The 22,761-nt window shown below is 48.2% G+C and overlaps 1 protein-coding gene across 2 annotated transcripts in view; it reads left to right on the top strand.

Annotated features, from left to right (window-relative positions):
• The window catches only part of FBXO10 (F-box protein 10), a 46,216-nt gene that overhangs the window by 900 nt on the left and 22,555 nt on the right, over nucleotides 1-22,761 (top strand). Inside the window, exon 2 of one of the 2 annotated variants that reach the window (XM_056117028.1) lies at nucleotides 1,969-2,087. The exons of the other annotated variant lie outside the window; for it this stretch is intronic. Coding sequence (XP_055973003.1) covers nucleotides 2,013-2,087 — 75 coding nt within the window. The 5' untranslated portion in view covers nucleotides 1,969-2,012. The remainder of the gene's footprint in view (nucleotides 1-1,968; nucleotides 2,088-22,761) is intronic. 2 annotated transcript variants of the gene reach the window in all.

The following is a 22,761-nucleotide window of genomic DNA, read 5'->3' as shown; positions in this document are numbered from 1 at the left end:
GCATGGCCCCTAAAAGAGCAAATAAATTAATGAGGGTCCTCAGTGCTGCCGAGAGGAGGTTTCACAGAGGGTTTAGTCCCTCTTCCACTTCTGTTTCCTCTTCTACGGCGGTGCTGCTCTGATATCCTGGGAAAGGAGCTGAAAAAGTGGACCTCTTTGCGCTCTCTCTCTCTCTCTCTCTCTCTCTCTCTCTCTCTCTCTCTCTCTCTCTCTGTCCCTCTCTCTGCTCACACACCCCACCCCCGCCCTTTGCCTTCTCATTTACAATTGGCATGTGAACCTCTGAAGTGAGCCAGGCAGGCAGGATGGGAACAAGAATTTACTCGAGCAGATGGGTATCAGATTCCCTCTGAAGGGAAAGGAAAGTGCCAGCCATGTGCTGCCACCGAAAAAAGCACAGTGTGAGCCTGGGAAGCCCGCGGGCGGGCGCAGCTGCTCCTTTGGCCAGCGCAAGCAGAACGGGCACTCACAGGCTGCACTGGGCTTAGATTTTCCTGGGAGCCTACTGAACATTGGTACTGGGTAGGGAGAAAGCAACAGTCCTCATCAGATAGCTCGTTCCCCCCCCCCCCCCACACTTGCCTCATCCTTTGTTCTGCTCATCTTTGCCCCGTGTATATCTACTGCAGCTCTGTGCACTGAGTGGGGTCTGTCTGCGGATTAAAGGGGAGATTTTTCTATGTGTCTCTGTCCCTGTGCTGGTTCTCAGTAAGTTGCATAAAAACAGTAAGTTCCAGCCCCCCTCGAGGCTGCTGGCCCCAAGGGACAGAGAAGTCTGAATTGTTTCCTGACCGGCTCCTAGCAGTCCCTGGGCCTCCTGGAAGCCTGGCGAGATGGTAGGGGCTGGAGAAAAGGCCGCTTTGTCGGGGCTTATAGGGAATGATTTCTTCTGGCCCAGAGGACTTGAATTTCTTTGTCTTGTTGATTTCAGGCCTCTTACTGTTACTAGATTTCTGGGGAAAGCCACCATCACCCATGGTGCCTCCATGCCGGTTGCCATGGTTATTGGATGAAAGTGTATTTTTGTGATAGCACAAGTAGCTGTTAGCAGTAGGTGGTCAAGCAATGCCCAGCCAGGTTCCTGGTGGATTTCTGTTATCTGGTGGTGGTCCTCTTGGTTTTCCCACTTGCAGGCATGTCAGCTCTTCCCTCCTCCCCTCCAAGAGGTATGCTTTGGTGGCAGGGCCAAGAAGAGTGGGACTGAGCATGGACTTCTGACTTAGCAGATTCAGAATCTTTGTGGGAGAAATTCAGGGTGTTAGCCGAGGTAAAGAGAAGATGTGTGGGGCTGCTGTGGTCAAGGGGGTTTCAGAAAAGGCGCCTGGAGAGCTGCTAGGCTCGGGAGGGGAAGTGACCTGGACAGCCGAGGCTACATCATGCACCAAAGGCTTTTCAAGCCCCATCAGTGTCCCAGCACACAGCCCTGGTGGATGGTACAAAAAGCATTTTGTTCTTGCAGCCCTAATGAATGAACCTTTTCTGGAGTCTCCTGTCATAGCCTGATGCCTGCAGATTTCTCTCATTACCTCCTTTCTCTTAGCTTAGTGATGGATTTGGTTTCTTACTCACGCATATGCTACTGTGTACATAGAGGTAGATAAACACAACTCTGTGTGTGTGTGTGTGTGTGTGTGTGTGTGTGTGTGCGCGCGCATGTGCACATGCCTGCTGGGAGTGGAACCCAGGGCTTCACATGTGCAGAAGTATGTGCTCAGCCAGTTCAGCTATCTCTCTGTCCCCTTCTTTCATTTCAGTTGTTTAGCCTATTTGTTTCATTTTGCAATCATTTCTTTCTTTCTTTCTTGGGCCAAGTAATCTTCCAGGCCCTTATGAGAGAGAGTTCCAACATCTCCCACTTCCAAGCATATCTGGGGGCTTCACCACCCACAGAAGGGGTCACTTCCATTCTGTTGAGGCATGAGGACTGGCCCCTGAGCAGTCCACCCACATTGTTATTTCTGACAACAGCTGTGTGGTAGTGCTGTTGAAGAGCTGACCTGCACAGGCCAGAGATGTGTGCTCACTGCTGCTCCGCGCCCAGCTTGGACCAGCTTCCTGCCAGCTTGATCCCGTGCTTGGATTCCAAGGTTAGAGCTTTTTTAAGTGTGCGCTCACGTACTTAGCCGAACTCTCTGAGCTGTGTGTTGAGCCTGACCCTAAGCTGAGTTTCCTGCTGCATTGTCCTTTGGGGACAAACAAGACCCTTTCCTCATCAGAAATCACCTAAAAGATTTCGTTCTGTTGACACCTTTTAGCAAATTTATGATAAAATCTTCTATTCCTGCTCCTGGCCCTTCTTGACTCTTACCCATGAACTCTACCAACTGAGTTCCCCACCCAGATTTTATTTTGTAAAGGATTATTATTTTCAATCAAACGATGACCCGTGTGTTCACTCCATTGCCTTTGGTTCGACGTTTTAAAATAAGATATCTATTTAAAATACAAGCAGACTGAAAGTCCCCCAAAATGTGTGCTTTAACCATTCTGAGGTAAATAGTCCTATCACCTACCACAGCCTGTGTTTTAGGAATACCTCGTCCAAATCTGTCTTCTCCCCCAAAGAATCCAGTATCTTTACTTTTGTGATAATCTTTCTTGTGCTTTTCTTTGTCATTTTGCATCTTTATTTTAACTGCCCCCCCCCCCACCGCTAAACAACGTAATATCTGCTGTGTTTGAGCATCTTACCTACATAATAGTATGTGCATTTTTTGTGTTGCTTTTTATCCCCCTTTTAATTATTGCCAGTGTGAAGTTTGAGCTTGACCACCTGAGCCACATCCCCAGACTGTTTTTGCTCTTTTGCCCGATGTGCTGTGAGTGAGTCGCATCCATGTGGCAGCCTCCCGTGTGTGCACTGCTCAGTGTCTCCCGAGATGACTATGTCACAGTCCACATCTGCCCGTCCTGGAGAAGATGGGTACCTGGGGGCAACTCGTAGTCTCTGGCTGTTCAGAACCATGCAAACAAGAACCTTCGTGGACATTCTCTGGTGTGTATGTGAATCGCTTTCTTTAGGTTACATGTGTGGAAGTAGAATGGCTTTGCCAGGTGATAGCAGGTCCCTCCATGAGTGTACCAGTTTCCTTTCCTCCCAGCAGTAGAGGTGAGTTCCTGTTGCTTAGCATCCTTGCAGGCACTTGGTCTTATCCGTTTAAAGATTTATTTATTACTTATTTATTTATTTTGTTTTTGGGTTACACCCGGCCATGCTCAGGGGTTACTCCTGGCTCTGCACTCAGGAATTACTTCTGGTGGTGTTCAAGGGACCATATGGGATGCTGGGAATTGAACCCAGGTCTGCCTCATGCAAGGCAAACGCCCTACCCACTGTACTATCGCTCCAGCCCCCATTTAATATTTTTAAACTATTCTTGTGAAGGTGTAATAGTATCTTTTGTGGTTCTCTGGGGTTTTTTCTTTGTTATTACTAATTTTGCACATTTTAATTGATTAATTGGATGGCCTTTCTGGTGAACTGCTTGGGTCTCCCCTTCCCCTCTACCTGTTGTACCACCCCACATGCTGTGGTGCTCAGGGATGGACTTACTCCTGTCTCTGTGCTCAGGGATCACTCCTGGTGATGCTCAGAGGACCATAGGGGGTGCCAGGGAGCAGACCACACTTCACAGTGCAAGGCTTACCCCCGTACTGTCTCTCCACTCCGGGTTTTAGAGTAACTTTTGAATTTTTTTCTTTTTTTATGATCACTTGATCACTTGACATCCCGTTACTCATCGATTTGTTCTAGTGGGCACCAGCAACGTCTCCATTCGTCCCTGTAGCGTGCTAGTGTAGCCCAATGGGGTCTACTCGTTCTAGGAACACGAAAAGCCTCAAACCAGTCGTTCAGGGTCTTGACGAAGAAGTGTGACCATCACATAGGTGGGCGGCCACGCGATCTTTTGACGTCCCGTGGAATCCAGTCGGTAATGGCTCTAGTCCAGCGGTCGTCTCTAAATCTCATCACATGTCCAGTCCATCTGATTTTCAACCGCCTTGGCAAACAAGATAGCGTCCCTGATTCTTGACCATTGACAGAGGTCGGAACTCCGGATTCTTTCTCTTTCTCTTATTTGAGTGAAGTGTGATACTCTAAGCATAGCTCTTTCGATTCCTCTTTGGGAGACAAATGATTGATTTCATTCTTTCTTATAATTTTTTTTTTTTTGCTTTTTTGGGTCACACTCAGGCGTTGCACTGGGGTTACTCCTAGCTCTGCACTCAGGAATTACTCCTGGCAGTGCTCGGGGGACCATATAGGATGCTGGGAATCGAACTCGGGTCGGCTGCATACAAGGCAAACGCCCTACCTGCTATGCTAACACTCTAGCCCCTGAATTTTTTTCTTAAATAATTGGCTTTAGTAATATTTTTCTAGCAGTTCTCCCCTTCTACAATATCAACCACATAAAGTTATTTAAAATACCCTTATTCTTAGTGTGTGTGTGTGTGTGTGCGTGCGTGTGTGTGTGCATGTGTGTGTGTGTGTGTGGGTGTGTGCGTGTGTGTATGTGTGGTGGCAGTGGCAGGAGCAGTGTTGACCCGGAGATGCTCAAGAGCCACTCCTGGCGGTGCTAGGGGATCTTTTTTTTTTTTCCACACTTGGCAGTGCTGAGGGCTTACTTCTGGCTCTGCTCTCAGTAATCAGTCTTGGAAGTCCTCAGGGGACCATAGGGGGTGCTGGTAGTTGAACCCATGTCAGCTGTTTTGCAAGACAGGTGCCCTACCCACTGTATTCTCTCTCTCTCTCTCTCTGGCCCTTCTATGCTCTTCTTTCTTCTAATGTCAGCAGTGTCTGGTGAAGTGTCCCCCCTTTTCACCCTGATTTTATGTTAGTGCTCTTTTTATCTTTTTCTTCTTCAGTTTCAATGGAGGTTCCTTTTAGAGAACTAACTTTTGTCATTATTGATATTTTTCATTAATAAGTTTTCTCTTCTATGAAATTCTGCTTTTCTTTTTTTCTCTTTTCTTTTTGTTTTAAATTTTTGGGTCATACCTAGTGATTCTCAGGGGTTCCTTCTGACTCTGCACTCAGGAATAAGCCCTGGCAGTGCTCTGGAGATCATATGGAATGCTGGGGATCAAACCCTCCAAGTCAGCCACATGCAAGGCAAACAAGGCAAACGCCCTACCCACTATGCTCTGGCCCCATTTTTCTTTTTTTAAGTTTTACTTTCCTCCCATACATTTGGGTTTTATTACCCCCACCTCCAACTTCTTGAAGTAGATACTTGTATGAGTTTTTATGTCAGGTTTTTTTTTCTCTTCCATTTCCTCTTAAAATGTTTAATGGGACCTCACAAGTTTTGATATTTTACTAGTCACTTATTTCTAAATATCTAATTTTTTTGGTTTTTTGTTTTGTTTTGTTTTGGGGCCACATGCACTGGTGCTCAGGGCTCACTCCTGCCTCTGTGCTCAGGGACCTCTCCTGGTAGAACTTGGGGGACCATATGGCTGTGGGGGATTAAACCCAAATCAGCTACAAGACAAGCGCCTTACCCGCTGTTCTATCCAACCCCAGAACTGTGTTTCTTTATTCCAGACCCTTTTTCTAGTTATCGTTTATGAATTGTAATCATTGTGCTCGTGCTGCATCATTTTAATCCTCCGGATGTCATGAAAATGACTGTGAAGACTGTGTTTCCGAACAGTTTTTACAGCTGTTGCATATATGCTCTGCAAGTACCGGATGTGCTGTTTCACATGATGTCACTGCAACAGGTTTATTGATCCTGGCCAACTCTTCTCTTTCCTCACTGTTGCTTTTCTTCCTGTTCTAGATATTATAGAGTGGAGCGTGTTAAGATTCCCAAAGACAATGATGAATTTACTTTCACCTTTTGGTTCTTTGCTTTCTATCTTTGTTTTCTGCTTTCTATTTTTGCTCTATAATCAAGTCCATGTGGGTATAAAGTTTGTTGGGCCAGGGATGTGATTCAGTGGTACAACACTCGGCTTGCACGTGTGAGAACCTGGATTCGATCCTGTCACCACCAAAGCCAAAACAAAACAACAATTTAATGCTGTTGAATCTACCTGGTGAAGAAACCTTTTATTTCAGTAGTTCAGAGGGCGAAACGCATGCTTTGCATGGAAAGCCTCCAAGTTGGTCCCCAACACCACCAGGTGTTACCTCACTGTGATCCCCATCAGTATTGCTGGGCCCAAACACAGCTGGATTTAGTATGACTGGGCACCCCAGGGCACTCCCCTCTAATCTGCCCCCCCCCAAAAGAAAAAGATATTTTGCTTTCAGCTTTGTTTATAGCTTTACCATCTTTTGGGGTTAATCGATTGCATTTTATGTCCCTTTTGCTTTCTCTGTTCTCAGTATTTGGGATATGTCTTTTGTGTAATTGGATTTGGGGTGTTTTAGTCCATTTTCATTTAATGTAACTATACAATGCTAAGTTTAAGTCTTTTTTTTTACATCAGTGTATTATTTCTCTTGATACCAGAGTATTTGACCTGTCACTACTTGTTTTTATTTTAGCTCTCCCTTCCCTTCACTGGTGTACTTCTCAGTCAACCACATTTTTCTCTTCTTCTATGGATGTTAGGCGCTTTTTTTCTTTAATGGTTAACCCTGAAATTTTATCTTAACCACACTTGATGCTTTAAAGTGAGAGGTGATAACTATCCTGCTCTTCTTCTGAGGATAGTAGAAGACTCCACATCAAACTGCGGTGCCAAGAGTTGAAAGCCACCGCCTTAGACCAGGTCTTAATTTTTTCTACTCACATCCTCTTTTGACCTGAGAAATTCTTGGGCAATCCTGGGTGAACAGCTGTATAACAGGTATACAAACCAAACATTCACTGATAATAAATTATTATAAAGAGGTTTAAAACAGATACGGGGTCGTGACTCACAGTTTAAGAACCTGGGGACGGAACCACTTTTGACCTCAGTTTATCCGCTCCCCACCCCCACCCTGGTTCCCGTCATTCAGGCACCCACAGATGGAACAATGTGATGAGGCAGGCAGAAGTAGGCGAGCAGGGCTTCACTCGAGAAAACCAAGTGCATGCTTGTGAGGGCTCTTTTGGTTGCAAGTGATCAGCTTACACTCACTTCACTTTAAAGGAAACCCTGTTGGCTTCTAAAACCGCATCACTGTGTCCAGAGAATCAGGACATATTTTTAGGTTAGGCTCATACACATGTGCATGCTCCCTCCCTCCCTCCCTCCCTCTCTCCCTCTCCCCGTCTCCTCTCTCCTCTACTCCCTCTCTCCCCCAGCTGGCTTGTCCTGATGTGGCTTTACTCCTCTGAGTCGCCCCACAGCCCTCACAAAGGGAAAGGAAATACATATATATATGTATGTATGTATGTATGTATATGTATATATGTATATATAATGTATATATGTATATATATCACTTGATCACTTCATCCCCCGTTATTCATCGATATACTCGAGCAGGTGCCAGTAACGTCTCCATTCATCCCTGTTGCGTGCTAGCATAGCCCAATGGCATCTGTTCATTCTAGGAACATGCAGAGCCTCAAACCGATCATTCAGGGTCTTGACAAAGAAGTCTGACCATCTTGTAGGTGGGCGTCCATGCGATCTTTTGATATCCCGTGGAATCCAGTCAGTAATGGCTCTAGACCAGCAGTTGTCTGTAAACCTCATTACATGTCCAGCCCATCTGATTTTTGATGCTTTGGCAAATGAGACAGCATCATATATATATGACACACACACACATATATATATTATACACACACACACACACACACACACACACACATATATATATATATATATCTTGCTTTTTGGTTCAAACTCAGCAATGCTCAGAGGTTACTTCTGGCTCTGCACTCAGGAATTACTCCTGGAGCTGCTCAGGGGGACTATATGGGACGCCGGAGATCAAAAACCAAAAACCTGAGCTGGGGCATGCAAGGCAAACGCCCTCCCCACTGTACTGTCTCTCCGGCCTCAGGAAGGAAATTATTCTGATTTTCCTCTTGGGGCCTGTATCCATCTATATGAGCAAGAGGTCAGAGGCAATAAGTGACACCCCGACTAGAGCAATGGAGAGTGGGTGCTTGAGTTCCTCCAAGGCACTGTTTCCTAAGGTGACATAACCTCTGGAGGTGCTGGAAGGATCCAGGATCCTGGTAAACTCAGATGCAATATGGGGGATGAGGAGGGTGGCTCTTTGTTCAACTAAGGTAGATTTCTGGAGAGGTACTGAGTGATTTTTTTTCCCCTGAAAGTCAGGGGTGGCAGGGAAGGGTTGGCCAGATAAGTTTGAGAGCCTCTACTATAAGGAAACGTGAGGGAAAGGAGACTGGCTGGCAGAGGTACTATTTCTGCAGTCCACGATGCTCACGACAGCTGGGAGGAATCATAGCATTGGGGAGCTGGGACTGAGTTCAGTTATAGGAGCAAGAGCAAGAAGAAAAGCAGGACATCTGTGGTCCATGTCCAGGAAGGAAAGCACCCAATCAGAGTCTTTGCTTGCCAGCTACAGGGCATGTTGGCATTGCTGGCAGGGCACCCCTCGGTGTGGGGCATCCAGGCCATCCCAGTGGTGGACGCAGCCATCATTGCCATCCTGGGCAATGGAAAGTGAGGTTTGGGGCTGAGGCGATAACTCAAGACCGGAGCACACACCTAGCAGACAGACACCCCGAGTTCCATCCCTGGTGCTGAACAAGAGTCATGATTATACGACGCAAACGTCAGGTTAAGTGTGCAGTAGCCTTCTGGGCATGTTGGTTTCTAGTCTTCATTGTAATTTTTAAATTATTTTTTAATGTTGCCTGCTCCTCCCTCCCCCTGCCTTGTGTCTTCAGTTCTGTTGTCAGAGTCCAAAGGTTTATTTTTATTTTACCGAACAATAGCTTATGTCTAGGGGAGGTAAACATTTTTTTAAAAAATGGTAACTCCAGGGGCCGGAGCAATAGCATAGTGGGTAGGGCGTTTGATTTGCTCGCGGCCAACCTGGGTTCAATCCCCAGCATCCCATATGGTCCCCCAAGCACCGCCAGGAGTAATTCCTGAGTGCAGAGCCAGGAATAACCCCTGAGCATCGCTGTGACCCAAAAAGCAAAATAAAAAAGTAAAATAAAAATTTTAAAAAATGGTAACTCCAGGGCCGGAGCAATAGCACAGCGGGTAGGGCATTTGCCTTGCACACGGCTGACCCGGATTCGATTCCCGGCATCCCATATGGTCCCCCAAGCACCGCCAGGAGTAATTCCTGAGTGCAGAGCCAGGAGTGACCCCTGAGCATCGCTGGGTGTGACCCAAAAAGGCAAAAAAAAAAAATGATAACTCCATGTGTATATCTTAAAAATGCCTCCTGGCTCCAGACTGACACACAGAGAAGTGGGCACTTGCCGCAGTGTGAGGACTCACCATCTCCCACTGCTCAGGGCCTCCAAACAAGCATCACACGTGCTATCATGCTGAACTCTGAGGTGTCCGGCCCCAGGGAGGCCCTGTTCCTGGGCTCCCCCCAAAATCCCAGACCCTCCCGAGGCCCTGCACAGCCTCCTGATCAGCTCGCCCTGCTTTGCACTTGCAAACAAAAGAGTCACTGGAACCGAGACCCGGCAGTTGGCAGCGGTGCCCATGTGGGCGAAGCACCATGGCTGCCAGTGCTGCCACAGACCTGCCATGCTGAAAAGCAAAAACTCTTTGCCCTCGGATGGCCGGCAGCTGCAAACCTCGCTGGCCGTGTGACAGGCGAGAGTGCTGTGCACCCACGGCTTGGCCTGCTGTGAGTGTGGGCATTGTGGACCCAGAAGGGAGCAGGGGGGTGCTCCTGGTTCCCTGCCCTAGGAATCCCTCACAGCTCGCTGGCTGGCCTGGGTTTTCTTTCTTTCTTATTTTTTTTTCTCCTGCTGAGAGGGGAGCCAGGCGTCTGGGAGGGAGGGAAAGCATTGAAAGGTGTTGCATTCCCACTGTGCTCCCTGCATTCACCCCGGGTCCAGGACCGTGCACACAGTTCCCATCTTCTCCCCTCCCATGCATCCTCCCTAAGCTATTATTATCCCCACTTTTATAGATGAGGAGGCTGAGACAGAGGGTAGCCTGGCTCCACTGATTGTGTAATCTCGGGTGTAAAGTAACAATCACTCCGTGTGGAATTGCCTGGAGCTGCGCATGGCTCCAGCGTGATGGCCGGCCGGCAAGCTGTGTGTGGCTGAGCCGAAGGCAGGAGGTGGTGGGAAGGAGACGCGCATCAGATTTGACCTTTCTTCAGATCTGGGCGGAGGCCAAGAGAGGTGGCCCCAAGGGCTGGGTTGAGTGGGGTCCACGCAGGGTCTAGACTGCTCCCCGATTGTCGCTATGGGCCTCCCTGGGGAGAGCTGCCCTTACCTTTGGCACTCGGGGTTCTTAAATCTATGGGTCTGCTTTCCCAGTGGGGAGCTCATCTGTCATGCGCACCTCAGATGCTCTCTAGTATTCCAGTTTATAATAATGGCAGGGTCAAACTCGCAGCAGTTTCATGACCCACGCGTCTGCAGTTCTGCCATGGTGAGACTCGGAAGTCTCTTTGTGGCCCCGTCACAGTATCAGGGGCCACCGAACCTGGGGAAGGGAGAGCGGCAGTGGCTGATGGAGAGGGAAGGCAGGAGCTTTGCACACAAGCCAGGGTAGGGGCTGTGGCTGTGGGCTGCCACCTCACTGAAGTGTGAAGGAGCTCTGATTCCAAAAATTGGGCCAGGCAGATTGTCCCCCTTGGGGTGTTGCAAGCACTTAGCAAGATGACCAGGAACAAGCCCTTGACTGACCTGCCCTGCCCCTCTCCAGGTCCCCTGGTCACTTGGAGTCAGAGCTACAGCCCGCGTAGGTGTGGGGGTAACCAGCTCCTCACACTCTCAGGGGAATCAGGGTCCCCGGGCGTGCAAGGATGGACGTAGGCAAGGCCAGTTTTGACTCTGCAGCATGCTCAGAACGCAGCCTTCATTCTGGTTTCTCATCCGATTGCAAAGCTGAAAATCAGAAACAGCTGTTTGTTCTTAAACTGAGGAGCATTGAGGTTTGGGGGTATCCTGAGCAGCACAGCCGAGACTCCTGTCATCTTCCGTGTCAGCGTTGTCTCATTCCAATTGTGTGTGTGTGTGTGTGTGTGTGTGTGTGTGTGTGCAGGTGTGTATGCACATACTCAGATGTCTGTGTGAGTGCAGTTGTGTATATTTGTGTGTGCTGCAAGGGCATATGTGTGAGTGCAGGTGTGTATATGTGTACACAGATGTGTGCTGAATATGTGTGCATGTGTGCGTGTGCACATGCACACAAGCACAGGTGTGTGTGAGTACAGGTGTATGTGTGTGAGTGCAGGTCTGTGTATGTGCTAGAGTATATGCTGTGAATGTACGTGCTGTATACGTATGTGCATATATGTGTGGGTGTGAGTCATGCATATGTATGTGTGTGAGTAGGCGTACATCTGTGTGTGCATATGTAGGTGTGTGTGTGTATGGGATTCCTTCGTGCGTCACAAGAGTTGGCTCTTTATTTCCAGACAAAATTCCACAAGCTAAATTGTCTAGAGAATCTTCGATTTGAAGAAAGATCTGAAATTATTTACCCTATTACAGGTGCTCAGTGAAGACAGTCGTAGTACTTTGCAGTGTTGTTTGATTTTCCTCATCATGTGGGAGAAAACTTTGCTGGTTTCTGAGTTCTGATCCACTTAACCACCACCTTTATTAGAAGCAAAATGCCCACCATCCGTCTAGACGTGGCTTCTGCTGGCTGGAGAAAAGCAGTTTTCACAGTTTCGTGAGAAGACAGAATGAGTCTCTCCCACAAGGCTCTGGGTGAGGACTGGACTGCCACGGTCAGTGCTGCCCTCATCGCAGTTGTTCAGGCACTGTCACCAAGGCGACTCTGCAGCCCCACAGGCCATCCCATTTCTCTCATGGCTAGTCCCAAGGGGACTGGCTCCTGCCTCTTTTTTTTTTCTTTTTGGGTCACACCTGGCGATGCACAGGGGTTACTCCTGGCTCTGCACTCAGGAATTACTCCTGGCGGTGCTTGGGGGACCATATGGGATGCTGGGAATTGAACTCGGGTGAGCCGCATGCAAGGCAAACGCCCTACCCGCTGTGCTATTGCTCCAGCCCCCTACCTCTTTTTTTGAATCCTTTTTGGTACTGCCAGCCCACCAGTTCACTCGCACAAAAGCACCAGTAAGTTATTAGGTGTCCTTGAAATATTATTTCCGACCCCCAAGTCATCTCCCCATTGTGATGCTCAGCAAACTCTATAGCTCGTGGAGCCCTCCCTGCCACAGAAGCCGTGGGAGCAGGAAAGCACAACACAACAGCCAAGGAGGAGCTTTCCTTCCAGAACCTTCTGTTGACTTGAGTTCAGACCAGGTTTCCAAAGTGCTGGCTTCCCATTTTTCTTTCAACCGATCCCTTTCCTTTCCTGCCCTTTTAATGTGAGACTGGTGAGGTCGTGGTCATCACTCTCACCCTGATGACCTCGTCCCTGCCCCATGACTTTAATGGTCGCTCAGGTTCCTATTCAAATTTCACTTTCTCAGCAACCTCCTCGGTCAACGGCCCCACCTGAAGTAGCACATGCACATGTCCCCACCCCTCACCAATTTTATTTTTCTCCAGAGCCTTTTTGTTGTTGAAATCTATTGTCTGTCTCTGAGGGGACAGACTTCATCTTGTTTACTGCCTGTCAATCCCTGGAACAGTGCCTGTCCCATAAAAAGACAGTCAACAGATGCCTGTAGGGGCACGGGAGAAGCAATATTTTTCCCCCTTTGGAAATTCTCAAGATCCTGGGACAGCCATTTATTAGCCTGTTTACAGTCAAGGACCTTGGCTTCGTGAGGGGACAAGATTTGCCTCAAGCCATCAGGCTGGGAAGCCACAAAGCGAGCTTGTTGAGTCTTGTGAGACTCAGAATGGAGACTCACTTCCCAAGGGGCGGCCTCTGCCTTGCCCACTGAGGCTGGGGACTCCAGGTGGCCCGGAGGCATGGGGCTTCCTCCAGTTGCTGTGGGAAGGTGCCGCCGCCGAAGCCTGCTTCTCACGCTCTTGGGGACGCGTTGCACGTCCACAGCTGGGGCCCTGCCTCAGAACCCACTCCCTCCTGCCCCACACCAGCCCGCAACTGTCATTTCACCAGTTCTTCACAGGCATCTCACTCCAGGTGCCCAGGCCCTGTGGGACAGGCATCACTTTTAATTCTGCAGCTCAGAGGCCCCAGTGGCAAAAAGGAAAGACAAGACTTGGAGACTTTTTTTTTTAAGTGTTACCTGGTTATAGAACTCCCTTTGGCTGCAGGGATCCCTGTGGATTCAGAGAAAGGAATAGTAAATAAAGCTAAATGGAACCAGGAAATCAGACATCTCAATAAAGGAAGTCCGCATCTGAGCTCAGAGTAATGAAAGGGGTGAACTCTGGCCTTACTTACCGAATTTTGCCTCTTCATGGGGGGCCTAGAGTTGAAAACAGGTGGAGTTGGAGGGAGCAGGTGTTGAAATATTAAAGGCCCTGCTGAGAACCCCTGCTAAGGGCCAGCCCAAGACCCTGCCAGCATCATCCTACTTGGGATAAGGCTTTGTGGAATTCCTCCAAAAATGGAAATCTCCGTTAGTTGATGTGACAGGCATCTTTGCTCCAAATCTCTCAGAAGACAGCCCCCCCACACACACACAACACACACACACACACACACACACACACACACACACACATGCTCCAGCCGTCCTGACAAATGGAGACTGCATTTCGGTATTTGCAAGGTTGCTGCATCTTTCCTGGCTGGATCTCCTTTGTCTGTAGCTCTGACCGGGCCAGTCCTCTCCTGAGAAAAGAGCAGATCTCAGGTTTTCTGCATCTGGCAGGCAAGACCTGTATGAAACACAACCAACAGAAGAGAGCAGAGCCCCCCTGGTGCCAGGGAGCAGAATTGACACCAAAGGGGGAAGCAGGCAATAGCAAGAATCCCACTTAGTGCTGGAAATCAGGCAGAGGTTGCTGCACACTGGCCTGAAACGGCCATCGCCACCCTGTCCCAGGGCTCTCTGAACCTGCCTTTTGTTTCGCCTGCTGTGTGGGTCTGGGATGGGGGGCAGAGTTGTAGCAGCAGCCCACCCTCAATCTGGGCACCTCAGCCTAACCCACACACGGGGCCCTGCTTCAGATCTGCTGTATGTCCTTCAGGGCTTGAGAGGGAACTCCAATCCCAATCACTCAAAGGCCTGCGCTACCAGAGCCACCACCATAATCTCAAATGTTTGCCAGAGGTAAAAAAGAGTTTCAGATGATCGTGAATGGGGCGTTTCATTTTTCAGGCATGTGTAACAATCAGGGGTCAGAGAGCCAGCTCAGCGGCTGGAGCACCAGCTTTGCACGCAAGAGGCACAGGTTCAGTCCCCAGCACTGCATGGTCCCCTGAGCACTGCCTGGGGACCCCCAATCCCATCCCAAGCAAAGAGCCAGGTGTCACCTCTGAGTATTGGCCAGGTGTGGCCCCAAAATCTAAAATATACAAGAGTACATGCTGCTCTGAGCCGCGCTGTGTAGCATTAGGCTGTGGCCTGACCCTGCCACAGGAAGGAGCAGAGTGTAATCTTATCTTGCGCCAAGGGAGAGGAAACGGGAGGAGGAGCCTGGGAAGAGCACTGATTACCAGCACACTGCGCTTTAGATCTCTTAATCTTATCACAGCAGACCTCTGGGGAGGTATTAGGACACGCCACACCACGTTATGGATGAGGAAATCGAGACTGAGGAGAATTAAGTGACTTGCTCAAGGGCAGGTACCACTGGGTCCCAGGTCTTCTGAGATGATTCATCTCTGTGTGGTAGAGGGAGAGCTGCTTCCCTGAGAGGGCCGAAGTTGGGGAGGGCCATGTATTGAAGCCAGAGGCGGCATCAAACAAAGTGATGGCGTGGGGGAAGGATGGCAGGCCTTTTTATGGTATTCACCAGGGGGCTTGGTGAAGAGGCAGATCTTGGTTTTACTCCCGAGAATCTGATGAGACAGTTGCAAAAGGCCTGGGGGATGTAGAGTTAGAGGTTCTGGGCGCCCTGTCTGAGGACCTGTGGTGGGCTATGTCGCACCCAGACTGGCTTAGTATCCTCTACACACACACACACACACACACACACTCACTCACTATGGGGCCAGATATTATAGTAGTGGGCTTATTTTCACACAGCCAACCAGGATTAAACCCTGGTTACCCCACATGGTCTCTCAAGCCCACCAGGAATGTGTCACTCCTGAGTGCAGAGTCAGGTGTGGTGCAAAAACCAGAAAGAAATTAAAAAAAAATCAGAGTTCCCCCACTCTGCCTTGAGTTTGGTTTGCTGCAGTGATGCTTTGTTCTTGCCATCCCAGACCTTAACTCTGTCCATCTCCTATCACTCTTTTCTTCTTCCCTCCCCCCCAACCCACTTTATGTAAGCACTGTGACTGACAAAGTTGTTCATGATAATTTGTTACAGGCATTCAATATTCTAACACCAGTCCCACCACCATCACTGTCCTTCCACCATTGTCCCTATTTTCTCTACCACCCCTTAGGCCTATTTTCCCTACCACCACCCAGATCCTCCATCTTCCAGTAGGCAGGGGTCACACCCACAAACTGCCCCCCAGCGCCATGTGATCCCATCAATGGCCAAGACCCAGAGACTAAAACCCAACTCCCGGAATGAGTCTCATTCTCCTAACCCCGAAAGAGCCTTGAATGTGGCACTTTTTATAATCTCAGGGCTAGGATGAAGGAGACGTTACTGGTGCCTGCTCGAGGCAATCGACTAACAACAGGATGATCTTGATAGTGATCATGACCCCTTAGGTCTGCCGCCCTAGCAGGCACAGAATATATTTCTTGTTACAACTCAGTGGTGAACAGAATTATCAAAAAACACTTCAGTAAAAGGAAATTTGTGTCATTTATTATATTTTACCATTCAGGTGAATGAAATATCTTAATGTTATATTTTACATTAAGTCCTCGTTTGAAGGTTTATTAAGCTGTTGTTGCAAGTTAAACTTTCTGTGTTCATGTTTTTGTTGGTCAAGATTGGTTGGCTTCTGGATTACATTTCCGTCCAATCTGGTATGCTATTACTGGGATGTGAGTAATTACAGAATTTGGAGATATCGCTCCAGAAAATCCAGAATATTTAACTGGTCAGTACGGCTGGAGGCATGAAAGCAGCTTTGGGGTGTGGGAGCAGCTACCAGGGCTTTGCTAGGGGAGTTGGTCCATCCCCCCTCCAAGATTCCCCAGAGGTCTCAGCCAGAAATGGTTGTCCAGGAAATTTTTGAGGCTCGTTGTCTTACCAGTGTTTCTGATTGCAGTGCCCCCCACAGCTTCTTATTCTACATTAGCAGACCAGGTTAGCTGAGGAGTAAATGGGGATTTTATTATAAATTTTTAATCTTCCAATTTCTTTTCTATGTTTTATTTTGGTTTTCAGGTTCCGCCTGGTAGTTCTTAGGAAACCATGCACTGCTCAGGATCAAACCCGGCCTCCCACTTGCAAAGCATGCACTCAGCCCTTGGAGCCATCTCCCCAGCCCCTATTTTTTCATTTGATTTCCCTGTCAGTGTTTCTATATAAATGAAGCTCTCCTGTGTGTGGGGAGAGATGGTCCGGAAACCCAGATGGTATATTTGACTCCTGCTGCTTTCTCTCTTGCTCTGTTGGGATGGGCCCCAGTGCTCCTTACTGATACGCTGCTGTAGTAACAGGGAAACTCACCGGGGATGCACTTTGGCGGTGCTGGGTGCCGTGGGATGTCCCATGGGGCACACGGCGGGGTGGATGGGCCCAAGACTGTGAGAGAATGGAACCGATCCAGGTCGGCAGGGAGGTGAGATGCAGTTATCAAAGCCAGTGGTTGTAATTTAGGGAACTGCGCTTGAGTCTATCCTGAGGACTGAAATGGCCACGTTAGCAGTGGGTGCTGGGGACCCTCCTGAGCAGACCTATTCAGGGCCACGTGGAAGCCTTTCTCCCAAAAGACTGACATAGTCCTTGGGGAGACTATTAAAACACACACACACACACACACACACACACACACACACACACACACACACCTCTAAGAGTCCTCAGGTTTGTTTCTGAAGGCTTGTTGGAGTGGACCCTTCCGGGAGGAAGAGCCACTGTGGATAAGGCAGCTCAAAAAGTACGCAGTCTGCGCGGCTCCCTCATGGAAATGGTCATGGCTGTCATCAGGGAAGCGAATACATCTGCAAGTGGATGAAGGGGACAAGGGAAGCAAGGAGACTGAGAAGGAGGTCAGGGCCGTTAAGAATGATCAAAAGAGAAAGTGCAGTGGGTAAAGCATTACGTTGCCTGAAGTTTGATCCCTGGCACCGCATATGGTCCCAGGCGTACGCCCTGAGCACCAGCTGTGACCCCAGAATTAATCCCCTCCACATCTAAAGATATTTCCTTCATCATGCAGCAGTTGCCTGTCCTGGTTGAGATGAGCTCACCCAGGGGCCAGGAGCTATTATAGTGGCCAGGACACAGGCCTCGTCGCACCAGACACATATCTGATGGTCCCCGAGCATTGCCAGCTACAGTGCTGGCCGCAACCAAGCACGCCTGTGCCCAAGCAGCACCAAATCCCTGAACCCTAACTTTGAACTGCAGGCCTGGGATTACCTGAGAATTGCTGCGAGGCCCCTGGACCTCTAGAGCGCCTTTTGAGAGACTCTCCTCCCCCTCCCCCATCCAAATAGCAAACTGACTAAACCAAAAAGAGGAGAGAAGAAGCCAGTGAGATAGTACAAGGAATAAAGTGTTGCCTTGCATCCTGCCAAACCCCTATTCCAATCCTCGGCACCACATATGGTTCCTGAGCACTGCCAGGGGTCACTCCTGTGTACAGAGCCAGGAATAGCCACTGAGAACTGCTAGCTGTCACACCGGGCCCCAAAACAACAACAATTAAATGGTGAGTTCACCCTCAGGGAAGACATGTTTGTGGGATGAATAGTTTGTGTGCTTGTCTCTAGGAACTTATCAAGATGGGAATAATGGTGTTCATCTGCTGGTTTTAAAGTAGCTCAACGAAAAAAGTGCATGTCCTGCATGCATGGGATCTGGGTTTGACCCCCAGCAGCATCTCAACAAAGAAAGATTTTATATATATAAATATATAAAGATTACATATATATAAACACATATTCGTATATGATTTTTTTTTTTTTTTTGCTTTTTGGGTCACACCCGGCGATGCTCAGGAGTTACTCCTGGCTCTGCACTCAGGAATCACCCCTGGCGGTGCTCAGGGGACCATATGGGATGCTGGGAATCGAACCCGGGTCCGCCGCGTGCAAGGCAAACGCCCTACCTGCTGTGCTATCACTCCAGCCCCTGTATTTTTTGTTTTTTTAAAGGAAAACTAGAAAGTGAAGCAAGGACTTCTATGAAGGTGTTGTGGGCATAGGAATGTAAAGGCACTACACATAGGAAAGTGTGTCTTTATAAGGACAAGATACATCCAACGATATGTGCAGACTCCAGGCCAGAGTAAGATGTTGTCTCCACTGGACAGGAGCTGAGTTAGCAGCAACTGTGTGAAGGATCAGGGCTAGCAAGAAAAAAAAAATGCAGTATGCGAAGTCATTAAATTTAGACACCCTTGCCTACGTTGCCAAGACCTAAAAGAGAAACAGGAAAATAACTCTTCTGTGATCTCATACGGGAGTGAGCCAAAGGGAGTGAACCAAGAACGGAGCTGGAGAGGGCCTGAGACCCAAGGTCTCTAAGCAACTCATCTAAGCCTGGGCATTAGCTCTCCCCATGCCAGTGACATTGTAATAAGAATAAGAACATAGGGGTCACGGTGCAGGAGTGATAGTGCAGCGGGTAGTACAGCACACAATCGACCTGGGTTTGATCCCTGGCACCCCATAGAGCCCCCTGAACAAATACGAAAAATGTTGAAGGACACACTATATTGTTCCATAACGAATAGCAGATGTAATTGCAGGATCTTGTTAGTAAGTGGGAGTGATTCCTGAACACCTCCAGGTGTGACCCCCAAAAAAACAAATCACTTGATCACTTGACATCCTGTTACTCATCGATTTGCTCGCGTGGGCACCAGTCACATCTCCATTTGTCCCTGTCGCATGCTAGTGTAGCCCAGTGGCTTCTGCTCGTTCTAGGAACACGAAAAGCCTCAAACCAATTGTTCAGGGTCTTGACGAAGAAGTCTGACCATCTTGTAGGTGGGCGGCCAGTGATCTTTTGACGTCCCGTGAAATCCAGTCAGTAATGGCTCTAGTTCAGCGGTCATCTCCAAATCTCATTATGTGTCCAGCCCATCTGATTTTCAACACTTTGGCAAATAAGACAGCATCCCTGATTCTTGACCGTTGACGGAGGTCAGAACTCTGGATTCTTTCTCTCATTTGAGTGAAGCGTGATACTTCAAGCATCTTTCGATTCCTCTTTCGATTCCTCTTTGGGAGACCCAAATAGTGTGCCCATTCTGTTTTCGTAGGGCCTAGGTCTCTGAGGTGTATGTTAATGCAGGAAGAACAGTGGAATAGAAGAGGTGTGTCCATAGCCAGAGGTTCAACATCCTCTTAGCTATTTCTTTGATGCTCTTGAAGGCATTCCAAGCTGTTCTCTTCCTCCTGTGCAACTCAGGTGCCAGGTCATTCGTCATGCTGACTTCTCGACCTAGGTACACATAACTGTTGCATTTGGAGATTCCATTGAGAGCAAACAGAACGTCAGGAACGAGACCATTTCTCATAAACATTGTCTTCGTGAGATTCAGGTGTAGTCCGACCTTTCCACACTCACGGTCGAAGTCTGCAAGCATTTGTGCCGCTTGGCTAATGTTTGGTGTTATTAGAACGATGTCATCAGCAAAGCGGAGGTGGTGTAGTTGCCGACGTCTATCTTCACTCCCATTCCTTCCCATTCCAGTCGTCGTATGATGTTCTCGAGGGTGGCACTGAAGAGTTTCGGTGAAATGGTATCACCCTGCCGAACCCCTCTCTTGACATGGATGATCACTTCTTTGTAGAATGGTGAGATCCTGGTAGTGAATCCATAATACAGCTCACGAAGGATCCTAATGTATTGAGTTTGAATGCCCTGTTTGGCTAGGGCTTCGATGACCGCTTCCGTTTCAACAGAATCAAAGGTCTTCTTTAAATCAATGAACGTTAGACAGAGTGGCATCTTGAACTCCCGAGATACCTCAATGATCTTGGTTATCATGTGGATACGGTCGATTGTGCTCAATCCTTTTCAGAACCCGGCTTGCTAGCATGGTTGTCCTAAAAAACAAATAAATGACAAATAGATCACAGAAACAAAATTAAAGGACGTGTGGGTCCCTGGGTTCAATCCCTGGCAACACCCATTAAAAGAGAAAAGTAAATGTCTTAAAATTTGATGCAAGGAAATAGCTTTAAGGGCAAGAGCTTATGCAAACATACTCGGGGCCCCAGGTTTGACCCTAAGCATAGCATGGCCTCCTGAGCACCGCTGAATGTAGCCCTAGTGTGCTCACAGTATGGCTGTGGATTACCTACCATTGAGAGAGAGAGAAAGAGAGAGAGAGAGAGAGAGAGAGAGAGAGAGAGAGAGAGAGAAGAATAGGCAGCCCAGAAATATACTATACTGCTCTCATTTGGTTTTTGACAGAGGCACCAAAGCAACCCAAGAGGGTAAAGAAATTCTTCAACAGATGATGCTGGAGTAACCGGACATCCACTTGAATACTGGGACCAGTTCATTCACTGCCTCTTAGGTCAGGATGTAACAGAGAAAGGAACTAAAGAGACTCATGCTGAGTGATGTCAGAAGGATGGGTACAGGATGATCTCACTCATATGTGGAGTATAAAGAAGCATAGAAAGGGAACAAGGAGGGGAGGGCCTGGAAGGGGAGGAGTGGTCAGGAGAAGAGAAGAGAGGAGAGAAGAAAAAAATGAGGGGAGGGGAGAGGAAAAGCTTAAGAAAAGGATAGGGAGGGGTGGGGATGCAGTGGAGGAGAGGACAGTGAGAGGGAAGAGGAGTAGAGCCAAACGATAGAGAAGGGATTAGAGGACAAAGGTAGGGAGGGATGAAGAGGAATAAGAAAAAGAAAGGGAACAACAAATGGCCAAGGCCTGAGGGCTGGGTGGGGGGTGGTGCTGGGAGGGGCCCTTGGGTCACTGGAAGCGGAAGCTCCAGTGCTGGGTGTGGTGTTGGTATAACTATGCCTGAAATTAAGGCTAACAGTAAAAGTGGCAGGGGGTGGGGGAGGGAATATAGGAGAACATCTTGATTACTCAGGGATTAATAAGGAATTCTCTGGTGGGCAAAATTAGTCCTTATAGACCGGTGTTGAAATATGCCCAAAACCTCAACTCTCAGTAATTTCGTAATCATAGTTCTTTAATTAAAAAAAATTTTTAAATTATAGATGCTGGAGTGATAGCACAGTGGGTAGGGCATTTGCCTTGCATATGGCCGACCTGTGTTTGATCCCCAGCATCCCATATGGTCCCCCGAGCACTGCCAAAAGTGGTTCCTGAGTGCATGAGCCAGGAGTAACTCCTCTGCATCACCAGGTGTGACCCAAAAAGCAAATATATATATATATATATATATATATATATATATATATGGATTCTCCAAAAACAAACAGGAAAAAAAAACCAGTTCTCATGAAAGACAAAGATCAGTTCATCTTCATCAGCATTAGAAACTTCTCCTCAAAAAGATGCCATTAGGGGAGGCTGGAGTGATAGCACAGTGGGTAGGGCGTTTGCCTTGCATGTGGCCAAGCCACGTTCGATTCCCAGCACCCCATATGGTCTCCTGAGCACTGCCAGGAGTGATTCCTGAATGCAGAGCCAGGAGTAACCCCTGTGCATCACCGGGTGTGACCCAAAAAGGAAAAAAAAGTGCCATTAGGAAAATAGGAAAGGAAGCTACAGGCTGGGAGAGGATAGTCACAGAACTTATATGAGATGGATACTAAACAAGTCCTATACATCAGTTAAATAAAAAAACAACTCCCTTAAAAAGAGAGAGGAGTTTTGAAAAATATATTTGAATCGACTCTTCAAAGAGGAGCTGTGTGAGTGCCAGAAAGTACGAAGGAACGTGCTCAGTTAGCCTGGTCAGTCGGGAGGGAAATGTGAGTTACAAGAAAGCTGAGGTCCCGTCCCATTCCTGCCTGAACAATGCAGTGAAGACCTGCAGGAATGAGGGAAGTGAGAAGCAGCCATGGCTCTCACACCTTCATCCATGGTGATGACATAAAGGGGGCAAAGGGACCCTTCTCTTGGGAAGAGGACCCGTCATTTTCACTTTCAGAAAAGCAGCTCTACTCACCCCCTTCGAGACACCACCTCCCACTTTCCACTTTTAGGTATTTGCTCAAGATTAAAGCAACATTCACAAAGCAGTTATATAAAAATACAACGGCATTGTTCTTAATCACCCCCAAACTAGCAGCAGTGCCATTTTCTGTCAAACAATTGTTTTTTTTTTTTTTTTTTTTGCTTTTTGGGTCACACCCAGCAACGCTCAGGGGTTACTCCTGGCTCTGCACTCAGGAATTACTCCTGGCGGTGCTTGGGGGACCATATGGGATGCTGGGAATCGAACCCGGGTCGGACGCGTGCAAGGCAAACACCCTACCCGCTATGCTGTTGCTCCAGCCCCAAACAATTGATTTTTGAAGGCCAGAGCAGTAGTAGAGCAGGTAGGGCATTTGCACACCCTATGGTCCCCACCAGAAATAAGCCCTGAGCACCACCGGT

This window comes from Sorex fumeus, unplaced genomic scaffold (assembly GCF_029834395.1).
Source record: "Sorex fumeus unplaced genomic scaffold, SorFum_2.1 ptg000034l, whole genome shotgun sequence".
Lineage (NCBI taxonomy): Eukaryota > Metazoa > Chordata > Mammalia > Eulipotyphla > Soricidae > Sorex > Sorex fumeus.
Note: the sequence above shows the minus strand (reverse complement) of the source record. Positions and strands in the feature narration are given on the sequence as shown.